The sequence below is a fragment of the Furipterus horrens genome, unplaced genomic scaffold (genome assembly GCF_987537825.1).
Source record: "Furipterus horrens unplaced genomic scaffold, mFurHor1.1.pri manual_scaffold_3, whole genome shotgun sequence".
NCBI classification, from domain to species: domain Eukaryota; kingdom Metazoa; phylum Chordata; class Mammalia; order Chiroptera; family Furipteridae; genus Furipterus; species Furipterus horrens.
This window is the reverse complement of record NW_028327173.1, coordinates 86,422,828-86,435,055: the sequence shown is the minus strand read 5'-3', so window position 1 is coordinate 86,435,055 and position 12,228 is coordinate 86,422,828. Positions and strand designations below refer to the sequence as shown.

General features: G+C 33.2%; 1 protein-coding gene across 4 annotated transcripts in view; it reads right to left on the bottom strand.

Moving 5' to 3' along the window:
• Positions 1-2,963: 2,963 nt before the first annotated feature.
• The window catches only part of PRP4K (pre-mRNA processing factor kinase PRP4K), a 35,300-nt gene continuing 26,035 nt past the window's right edge, over positions 2,964-12,228 (bottom strand). The window contains exons 10-17 of one of the 4 annotated variants that reach the window (XR_016509733.1): positions 11,575-11,712; positions 10,612-10,765; positions 7,721-7,835; positions 6,974-7,125; positions 5,753-5,839; positions 4,190-4,467; positions 3,727-3,860; positions 3,169-3,214 (exon numbers count right to left, since the gene is read on the bottom strand). Coding sequence is in view for 1 of the 4 variants with exons in the window: in XM_090269824.1 (XP_090125950.1) it covers positions 4,264-4,467; positions 5,753-5,839; positions 6,974-7,125; positions 7,721-7,835; positions 10,612-10,765; positions 11,575-11,712 (850 nt within the window). In the remaining 3 variants the exon portion in view is untranslated. Of the gene's footprint in view, positions 4,468-5,752; positions 5,840-6,973; positions 7,126-7,720; positions 7,836-8,515; positions 8,640-10,611; positions 10,766-11,574; positions 11,713-12,228 lie in introns of those variants that run through there. The other 3 variants (XR_016509732.1, XM_090269824.1, XR_016509734.1) reach the window with 3 other exon arrangements.

Genomic DNA, 12,228 nt, shown 5'->3' with positions numbered 1-12,228 from the left:
CACTAAATGGAAAGATTCTTCAGAAGAACAGTCCCTTACCCTACATACAAAAGGAAAAGAACAATTAAAGATGCCATGATGATATCTATCAAAGAAACTGGAAAACATTTTAAAATTCAATTTAGTGTACATTATTAACATGTGAAAAACACAGAAGCATGATAAAATTCATGTTGAATATATGCTTGAACTAGGAAACTATGAAGAAAAAAACACTTTATGAAGCCCAATTTCTAATGATGTCATTATAACTAAGGGAGGAAGATACATATTTGAGTATCTGGTTTCTTTCTTATCTCCAATATTTAAAAGGGTATTCCTTAACTCCCTGGCCTATATTTTTTGAGATACATAATTCCTTTGTTTCATTTCAGAGATTTTTATTTCTACCTAGCCGGCTAGAGTTCTGCTACAAAATGATAATAGAGTAAATCCAAGTGAAGTATTTGTTCTCATATTCTCAGACATGGAACAAATCTGAGAACATTACATTTCACTGCCTCTACTACATACTACAAAACATAAATTTTTTGTACTGTAAAAATGTCCTCAGTTATTTTAATTAGGAGAAAAGTGGTAATTCTAATGGTAAAAAGCAAAAATTCTCTTAAAACGCAAAATTATTTTGAGAAGAAGTAGAGTGGGATGAGACAGGCATTGGGGAAATAAAGAAACAAGATGCTATTAATAAGGATTTGGGGGTGAATACAAATATTGGGACAGTCTTAAGATTTATAAGATGCTCCATCCATTCAAAGTCTTAAAATTCCAACCTAAATTCTGATAAACTTCAAGAATATGGTTTACCTAAAGAATGGTGTCTAAAATATATATGCTTTCTAAAATCTCAGCTATTCCCCCAACTACAGAAATAATTATGAAATATTTGAGAGCTATGTCCTAAGATTTATGAACCCTGAAGTCTGACAATCACTTGATATATGTGCTATCATTTTTGCTCTAAAGTGTAGTAAAACAAAAACTTCACGAGGTAATTGTATTTGAAAACTATACAGCTATTCTGAAACATGAATGCAGGTTTTTAAAGGATTATTCACTAAATGACCACAATCTAACAGAGGTCTTGTAGAGTTCCAAATCTCTTCCTTGGCAAAATTACAAACTCTAATATCATGTATATAAAGACTTTATAGGGTTCCTGTCAAATAAATTAATCTAGGAATGCTTAATGTGAGAATATTAAAGATCTGTAGTATATCACCCCTTATTTCCCTTAGAAAGAAAAACTGACAATGGCTCGAAGCATTTTGCCTACTTTAAGACCATGACTGGAGCACTAGTTCAAAAGAAAACTACTGAAGGGCAAGCTGGACAACAGAGTATTAAAGAAGTTGAATAGTTTTCTTAAAATTCCAGTTTCTATTCTTTTGCATCTGCCAAGGAGATAAGATACCTAAAGCTAAAGACTATGTTCTGATACATGCTATTTTGATGTTTACTGTTTCCCTAATAATCCGTAGGAACCAAATTTGAAAACGTTGTGTGTTATATAAGGAATCTCACCATTCAAGTCTTCTATACCACTAAATTTGACCATGATTTTTATTTTAGGGAAGGGAAGACGGGGAAGAGGCAGGAGCATGATCAAACAAGCACCGTACAAATGAACACAATAGCACTACTATTCTAAGTACCAAACATTAATGAAACCCAAATCATAATGCTGGAAACTAAAAAATTAAGACAAAACTTAAATGAAAGGTTCTTTTTTTTTAAATCTTTTATGGAACAGAAACCTTAGCTCATGTCTTCTGGTTGTCATCATCTTCCACTGAGCTGCACCTAAAACACAAAGAACAAGTAACAAGCAACTTTGTTTTTTTAAAGAACATGTAAGTTTTGAAGGCATAAGATGAACTGTTTCTAGTGAAAGTTAACTTAATTATATAAAACAAAGTTATAAAAATCAGAAGTATCAAATGTTAACTATTTTGAGTGAAAATAACTACAAAAGATTTGAATATGCAGCATATTATCACCAAAATAAAGTAAATAATGGTGGGAAAATCTCTACCCATTCCATTTAGGTAGAAAGCTGCACCTGTGATGCCTCATTTACAAGGCTTCACTCTACCTGAAGATGAACACCACCTTGTATTTATTTAAGTCTAAACCGTGAAGAGATGGGGTATAGATTCAAAGTTGGCTTATTATATCATCTATCACCTTCCTGGCTGTAGTTCATTTCATGTCTTTAAATGGAGCAAAACCCACCAGAAGAATGCTGCTATTCTGATTTTCCATTCTTGAATGCACGAAAATGTGCATGCTTGTTGTAATTAGTGCCTGGGTGAATAAAAAAATCCCATTTACAATTAAAAAATATTATTTAAGCCCCTAAAATCTGATTACTTTCCACATTCCTCAGGGAGACAAGAATTAATCTTACAACCCAAACTTTCAGAAAAGATTACATAAATTCCTAAAAATTCTCTTCCACCATGTTAAAAATACAATTCCTTTGTCTTGCAAAAAAAAAGCTGATTTACATGATTTTTGTTTTAAACTGTTGCTAAATGTTTATCTACACATGCTGTCAGAAATAACCTTGTTAAGAAGGTGAAGCTGGTGTCTCAGCAAATCAGACCCCTTGGTGAAGGCGTTGAATGGCCTGTGCCCCGTTTTCCTTTTTTCTCTTTCCGCACCATCAAAAGGAAAAGTGAGAAAATAGCAGAAACATTAGTTAAATCCTGATTTATACCCCATAACCTACAGGAATTATCTCACTACACTCAAAGCTGACAATATTTGTAGAATTTTCTGATGAAATAATTAGGATCCTAATTATTAATAAAATAATAAACTTCTGGCTAGGTTTACATCTTTAGCAAATAATTCTGTTTAAGACTTTAAGGAAGAAACAAAAGGTTGCTTTTAACTATTTATAGTTTACCTGACTTACCAGCACTGAAGACAAAAATTTTTAAAAATGGCTACAAATGCCTTGTTCACAAAAGACTTTATTATCTAGTGATGCATACTGAGAACATACAGAAATCTGCATGGTCCACTTCACATGCAGTAGAACAATCTTCACTTTACAGTAAGTGAGTGTCAACTGTTTTATGCAATAGACAACACTTTAAAGTCACATTCTTAAAGAAAAGCTTCATTTACAAAAGAAATAAAAGGTAAAGAAGCAATTACCGCTTTTAAAAAGCAGCTGCTTTGTTCAAGAGTGGAAGGTTTATGCCTGTATTGAAAGACAACATGATCACAAATAATGAAAACAATGAACAAATGAAAAACACTTTTACCATAAAGCAGTACACTTTCAAAATGACATACAAATAGTTAAAAATTTCATTATGTTGTCTATCTAACTTTTAAATATGAGGACTTTCAATTATGCCTCAACATTTGTAATTTAGTAAATGAAAACTACGCATTGTTTCTATGTCACTAGGAACTGTATTTAACAAATGTATATAAAGTCTATAGCAAGTTGATTTAAAAAAATTAAAGTTAATAAGAAACAGTACACTGAAGGCGCTCTATCCATCAAGCGCATACTCATCAAATTTTAAATGTAACGAATAGAACAGAAATTGTAACTATGCCACAGTTGCAATGCCAAAAAATAAAACAAGATCAGTTATCACACATGCAGGGAATTCTGCCACAAAGCTAATATCCCCATTCGTCAATTGTTCCAATAAAATAACATCTTAAAACACCACCAGTGATGTTGATGGTTTAGCTTACCTTCAGTGTACTGAATGTTGTACACAACCTGCTTAAAAGAGGAGACCGTCCCTGCAGGCAGGCTCAAGAAGGAACAGACCCCTTTCGGCAATGACTACACCAAGGGCATGCTGCTGTGGCCTGCACACACACACCTAGGAAAATGTGAATATAAACAGCATTTATGCTGGCCATTTTACCTGAAGACCAAAATGAAGCCAAGTCTGCTAAAAATAAATCAACCACCCAGTATTACTACTTATTTTATAACAGATGCTTTTGTCTTTTATGTGAACTGCAACCATATACATTAGCACTGTAATTTTGTGCAGTCTTGGCAGTTAAAACAGTTCTACAGTGAAATTTCACATAAGACACAAAACAGATTAACTAACATTTCTAAAAGAAATATCTCCCTTGGTGTTAATTCAAATATATCATGCTTCCTCAAATTTGCTGGAGAAATATTTATAAGTTTATATACATTAATAAATTGCTGTGAAATTTCTTCAGTCTTTGTATTTAATTACTCAAACCATTGGAGCTTCTTCATCTCATTTAAATTTTTTCCTGGATAAAGGCATGCTGTAGGGCCTGGTTGATGCTAATTCGTTTGGCTGGGTCCAACATTAGGATCTGGTCCAATAAGTCCTTTAGTTGGTGTACTTTTTTACGCTGGTCTTCAGGAAGTCGCTGGCACCCAATCAAGTCAGCCAACAGGTCCTTAGTTGGATTAATGGTGCTCATGACAGTAACTTTCTCCTAAAAATAATTTTTAAAATGTATATCTCTAAATGAAGTTACTAAAAACATGTAACACATCAGACTGTTTTGCCTACTAAAAATATTAATATATAAGTATAATCATCTATTCATTTGGAAATTTTACATAACTGCCTCTATCCTTCTATGTCTTTTCAAGAAGCGATAGGAAAACAGATGAAAAATGTTAACAAGTTAGCTATGAGTTTCTAAAAAAAATCACTCAGTAATAAAATTTTGTAAAAAGTAATCAAATATCCTCTAAAACTTGATTAAAATATCAGAATTCAAAAGTATTAAGTAATTGAAAATAGCACAGTAAATACTTGCTGTGTGAACTGTACTTTTCCTACTCTGAAGAGGGAACAGCGAGACCTGTAAATGAGTTGACCCCATGAAGTGGTAAGTGCTCTGACAAAGTTAGGGACACGCAATATAATGGGGCCAAAATAAAGAAGTCCTTACTTCAACCTGGAGGTTTTTAGAAAGGCTCATACAGAATGTATGTTTCACCTGAGGCTGGGAGTTCAATATATATTTTTTTAGGGAATGAGAAAGTACAGGAAGCAGGTAAGGTCAGGATGGTCCATGAGGAAAGGCATAGGGGTATGAAACAGCATGCCCTTCAGCTATCTGTTTAGTGGGAAATGGGAGGGTTTACAGAGTACAGTGAAGAAGATGGCAGAGTTCATATCACAAAGAACTTAAGTCTGTCATTCTGAGAAATTTAAATATATTACCTAGGTAACAAAATCCAATGAAGGGTTTTTAGGTGAATTTGTTTTCAAAAAGATCACTATGAAGATAGATGGGAGGCCAGACCAAGAAAGTGATCCAAAGGAAGAAATGAGAAGGGCCTAAATACAACCTCTCATAAAAAGACTCATACTACACATTTTAAAATCTCATCTTTTTCATAACTTGATGTATTTTGTTCAGGAACTGGCCAACACCAAAAAGGAATTATTTTTAATGTTTTAAAATATTCATGGCTCCGCCTTGGATGGTATGGCTCGGTGGATTGAGCACTGCCCTGTGAACCAAAAGGTTGCAGGTTCGATTCCCACCGAGGGCACTTGCCTGGGTTGGAGGCCACGTCCCAGTTAGAAGCATAAAAGAGGCAACCAACCGATGTTTCTCTCCCTCTCTGTCTCTCTCCCTTCTGCTCTCTCTAAAAATAAATAAAATCTTTAAAAAAAAAAAAATGCATGGCTCCTAGTATGACCCAGCTCATTTGTTAACAATAAGATAATCATTTAATCCTGCACACTTAAAAGAGACTTACCCTTTCTGTCACTTTATCAACTTCTATATACATGAAGTTGAGGTTTTGATCAAAATGTTGGTCTTTGAATACACCTTTCCGAATCATCTGGAAATAAAACAAAATAAAAAACTTAAGTTTCTGAACTATTATGAAACAGTTTAGCTTACTAACAATTTAATACATAACAAGTCGTAAATATTTACTCTCTGGATTTGTTTTCTCATTTGAAAATGATCTCTGGTTCTTCTGCTCTCAAGAGTTTAACATCTTTTAAAAAGCTAATACAAAGGCCATAACATGAAATTACTGTATTTCCCCAGGCAGTGACTTAAACTAATTATGGTATCAAGTTGTGCTTTCACTATTCCAAACTGAGGATTAAACAAAGACTTAAAATCTTCTTAGACAGGAAAAGTATTACACAATTGAAGGCTTTTTTCTTGACAGTTAAGAAACCTAATGACATTTTACAAGTTATGCTCAAATAGCCTTAAAATGATACAGGTTAGATCTCATTAAAATAAATACGAACCACTAATTTCTGTGTAATTTAGTCTAAACAAGTCCAACATAACACAAACTGAAAGTATAATCCTAAAGCTCTTGCTTTGTGTTAAACAGAGAATATTACAGTTGAAGCAATGAGTTTTATGTTAGAAAGATGTCATTTCAAGTAAATTTCCTTAGTACCTTCCTTTCCCAAATAATTTCCAGTATTTAATAAACTGATTGCCATCAAGTTCCTCCTTCAATGTTCACCCATTCCTCTTTGATGACTGAGCAGTTCCTTACATCTAAATAACCTGACCTGAATCTTTTTTCATTTCAGCTCTGAAGCATGTTTATGTGCTCCCAAGAACACTGCTGCTTCTGAAAGAAGAGACACATGAAACTATATATATAGTATTTAACAGTTATGTTCATCAATTCCCTCTTCCTCAATTCCAATTCTACCCTACTATCTGCTTGATTCAAGAGGGTAAAGAAGAGAATAAAGACAGACTTTAGAGTGGAAGAGGAAAACAGGATTCTATTCTCTTTTGATAGCACTTGCCTGATTTAGAACCACTAACTTAAAGACCAGAAATGAGAAATAGCTAAAGAAATCATAGTAGCCACATACTTGCTTCTCTGCAATTGTTTTATAGCCATCAGATGATTGTCAGCAATCCATCATTTAGTCTATAGGAAACTAATGCTAAGACCTTAAAAAAATACAAGCTCACATTAGTGTCCTACCTTATTTGGCATCTTTCCTTTGAGATCCATGGCGAGCTTCAACATATGGTTATTGGTTTTGCCAGGAAATAAAATTTTTCCAGTATAGAGTTCATATAAGGTACAACCTACTGACCACATATCTATACCATAGTCATAGCTTTTACCTATAACTGGAAACAAAATGGAAGTTCAAATATATGATAATAAAAAACAATCAATTACTATTTATTTCTATCAATGGAGTATTAATTTAGCTTGAACTATATAACCACAATCTTATTACTTCACTTTGGCATTAGTTTCATGTTCTTTCCCAGTAATTAACAGAAACTCACACTTAAAACCTTAAAAAATAAGGGAGTGGGGAAAGAATGAATTGAAGGGGCAGAGAAAAATGTACATTTCTTCTCTTTTTTCATTTCAACTTTGGTAGAGGTGCTAATCAGCCTCAACAAAGGCAACAGAAGAGAAAAAACAAAGGTTCTACACCATTCATAAATTTGATAATCAGGCCTTGAGTAATCAAGAGCAGTCTTTTAAAGTCAAGGATTTTCCACATTTTTTGCTACTCTTGCCAGAGATGATCAATACTCCTGTCTCAACTACCATCATCCCAACCCAGGAGGATGAAGTTGCTATGGCTCCCTTCCTCATGAATGACCTCATGCAGCTCCTGAAGTGTGATGAAAACAATACTTAAGACATTAGATATGTAGTTCCCACCACATATGATGGCCCAAGTCAATAACATTTGAGGAAACTTACTGATTTCAGGAGCACGATAAAATCTACTGACAAGATAAGGAGTTATGTCATTATCCGCAACATGGGAAGCCGACCCAAAATCACAGAGCTTTAAAATAGTTTTTGATTCATTAACCTGCAAAACATTTTATCATGGAAGTTTAATTCATGCCAGGAATAATTAAGACAATCAAATAAAAATAATTGACTTTGAGAAGTTATTTCCAATACTGAGAACAAGGTCACTCATTTTAAAATTCCTTTTAAAATTATTTTATGACTCAATTTCCTAATTATGAAAAATTAAGAGCTATGAAATATTTAATTATAATAAGTAAAAGAACTTTTCTCAGTGAAGAAATACAAGATAATAAAAAGTAAAATTAATTTTAACCAATGCTATTTAGAAAAAGATGGGGTAGTTAAGAGAAAAATATCACTGATGCAAAGCATTTTCTAAAAATCCCAGAACACCTGAATTAAGTCAAGTTACTACTTAAAGGAACACAAAGATGTTCATTAATAAGGGATCAGACTTAGATTAACTTTCAGTTAACTTTCAGTTGCCAGAAAATTATTATGGCAACAAAAACAGGACAATTCAGAATAAATATGGACAAAAATGGAATAAAAACATTCATCAGAAGTTGCTAGACCATCCCAAATTTAGACTTCAAGTCTAAAAATTATTATATCCCTTAAATATAAAGAAGGTATTAGTCAAGAAAGTGTTAAATATACTTGGCAAAACTGATAAACATGAACTCTGTATTAGTTATTTGTTTCTTTTTTTCCTTTGTAAATACTTCAACATACACAGTAACAGTGACATCTGCTGAGAAAGGCTGGAGCTGCTCCCATGACTGCTGCCACTCATGAGTCAGAAGCATGTTCAGGATTAACAAGTGCAGATAATTCATATTCCAGAGTCCCTTCCCCCCTTCAAAAGAGACACACACAAATTCCGAGTTGGGACTTGAACTTGGCCTACTGTTCCCACCCAAAAGAAACATAATATTTTAAATAAATAGCCCTAGGCCCTCTCTACTGGGATGGTCTAAAGCTTGATCAGTGTTACAGACTGGTCCATTACGGATATCCACAGGATTAACCTAATGATAGAAACTGATTATTTTTAACTGACACATCAATAAGCATTCTCTTCATATGGAGGATCAGTAAAACAAGTACCTTCAAAAGGAAAAGTACTTACAAAGCTTTTTAAAGTATCAACTGCATTTAGCTACTTAAGAATGCAGCTGCACCCTAGCCGGGTGGCTCACATGGTTAGAGCATCACCCATAGACCAAAAAGGTTGCGGGTTGGATCCACCATCAGGGCACATACCTAGGCTGCATGTTCAGTCCCTGGTCAGGATGCATACAGGAAGGAGACAACCAATGGATGTTTCTCTCTCACATCAATGTCTCTCTCTCTCCCCCCTTCCTCTCTCTCTCAAATCAATTATCATATCCTTGGGTGAGGATTAAAAAAATGCAGTTGCAATAGTAAGAAAAACCCAGGACCATTTTAAAATTAGAATCTACCAATGGAACTCCTGGGCTGGTTAAAATGCCTTAAGTAACAGCAGCGTTATATATACTTAGTGCACTTCAGTTTGGCCACACAACTTCTGCCCCCTCATGAGGGATGTGGTAGGTACTTCTACCACATTGATGGCTAAAGTGGTCAGCTAAATAAAAACTTTGGATTTTCATTAAACAGCTGCATATGGTCTCTGATAGCTAGTTTTTCCTTCTTCAGGAAGAAGGGAAAATATTCAGTGTCAGAATCTTTGCAAAAATCTATAGTAGTTTAACATTAACTCAAAGAAATACAAGTTTTAAAAAGAAGGACTTCTAAGATACTGGCAAACATTTTATTCTTTAATCTGTATGGTGGTTATACAGATGTTCGCTTTATAATTATCTTTATACTATACATATTTTATACATTCTTTGATATGAATGGTATATTTCACAATTTAAAAAAAAAAGAATTGAGGTAAAAGTCAACTATTAAATTGACTTGGCAAGTCTACCATTCATTCATAATGTACCTACCATATAATTGTCATTACTCAGCTCCTCTAAACAAGTTATATTAGATATGCAATAATTATAAACTCAGACCGAACATATCAAAATGGAATGCCTCATTTTTAATGTGGTAGTGTAAAATGAAATAGTGTGCAATAATCACTACATTATGATGATATATATTTCTAAATTTCAAAAACACAAACACTGTGAATCTGCATGCTACCACATCAGGAGTAGTTAGTTAAGAGGTCAAGATTGTGAAAGATGCCTTTCAATCTACTACCTAACCACAACCAAGCTGTAACTATGTCTGGGTTCCTGGAAGACACAGCTTTTGAAGGAATAAAGAATAAAGGATTAAAAAATTTACTTTTGGGCACCTTTAAACTCAACTCCATATATCTGCTTAAGAGAAGGCAATTCTCTTAAATGTCCTGAAATCCATCAGTCTATAAAATTCCCTTAAGTGTCCTTAACTCTGTCAATCTATAAAATTAAAGAACAAAGAAATGTAAACATACCTTATTTCAAAACAGCAACATGTGTAGCACTTTTTATTTTAATTTTTTTTCCGATAACAGAGGAAGTCCATCATTACTATATTAAAGCACTCTTGGGATTTGTGTGTACTCTGAACCCACAATCAAAAGGAAAAAATTGGAACAGTGGCCTATCTCTTCTTTCTTTATACTTTAAAATTTCATGGCTCAATTACCAAAAAAGTAAAAATTGGTAGTCATTTGTAATGGGTAATAGATATAGTAAATTATTCTTCTCAGATGCTATTTCTAGAATAATACAGTGGTAATCTCACATTACTAGTAAGGAGGTACATGGATATATATAGAGCAATCTGACCATTTCACTTACCAGTATGTTATCTGGCTTGATATCTGCATGTAGAATATTGCATCTTTTAAGGAGTTTCAATGCCAAGAACAATTGCTGACTATAGGATCTTACAGCTTTAATATGAAGACCAACATCTTTACCATATTTTTTTAACACCTCTCGTAAATTCATACTTTTAGGAGAGAAAAACAAGTTAGGGGTTAAAATGCAAAATGGATGTTAAAAAAAGCAAAAACATTTAAGCATAAAGTGAAATTGAGCCCCAAATATGGATTACAATGAAAATATTCTGTTTAAGCACCTGACCCCAAAACATTTGATAAATTATTCAACACTGAAATGAGAAAATATAAAATGGTATGTACATAACACAATTTTTCAGTAAAACTCAATTTTCAAAATAACTAAAAGGAAAGATATGCAATGGTAAATTCATACTGGTTTTAGATGAGTCCATATTTGAAAGCTTAACAAAAAAGCCATGCTTTTGAAGATCAAAATTGTATTTCTAATTCCACTTTTCCTATTTCTTTTCATTCTGGCTTAATCCTTCCTTGAAGTACTTAATTTTCAGATAATTCCTCTTGTTGAGCTGAAGGCTAAAAGCAACTAGTAACTGGCACATAATGTGCAATCAATTAATGTTTATACATTAATGATTGTCAAAAAGCCAGCTCTTAACCAAAAATTAAAAAAACCACAGCAAAATGTAAAACAAAACACACCCCCAAAAATATTTTTTTGCCAATCTAACACACACACACACGTATAATTTTGATTCATTCACACCAGATAGCTTGTGTTGGCTATTGTCATATTTCTGTTTGACAATCTTAAGGGAAAAGAGATTAGTGTCCCTGACTAAATTGTCAGGTATTGCATGTTTTAAGAATTCTTTCGGTGTACCAGTTGAAAATCGCTGAGATAAAGTAGAGATAAAGAAGCTTAATTTTTAGTTTAGTGTGTAAGTTTTGACTCTACCTGAGAGGCTCAAATACGAGACAGAGGTGCTGTTTGTGATAGAAGTGTCTAAAGAGCCGCAAACAATGAAATTTGTCATCAGGATCAGCATCATTAAGTTTTTTCAAGAATTCTAGTTCTTTTAAACCAGTTTTTTGCCTGAAATAAAAAACAAAATTTGGTCAAAATTAACTAAATCCAGAATTTAGGGAAACTAATATATATTATATATTTGCCAGTTCCAATCTGATGTACCATAGGTGATGTGTTAGTTTGTATTTTTAAGTAGTAATAATAAATCTGTGAGGAATGACAAGTCTCTGTATCCTTTACATAATACTTAATCAAATACTGTCTTCATGAAGTTAATTTCCAAAATAACCAACAAACTAAACAGAAACACTGAAGAATAAACCTACTTTGCCTGAAGGGAAGTCAATCTTGCACATTTTATTCTCAAGTCTTGATATAAATATTAATATTTAGTTATCCTCTTAAAGTCTAGTTATAATTTGTCAATAAGCTACATTTTAAAAAGTTAGTGTCCATAATACAGGGGTTAGGATACCTACCAAAACAAAACAAGAAAAGAACTTTCCAAGCCTAGGACGGCTTAAGACTTTAGTATAATATAAATCTACATTTCTTTCCGGAGTTCAAAAACCGAGAGTAAGT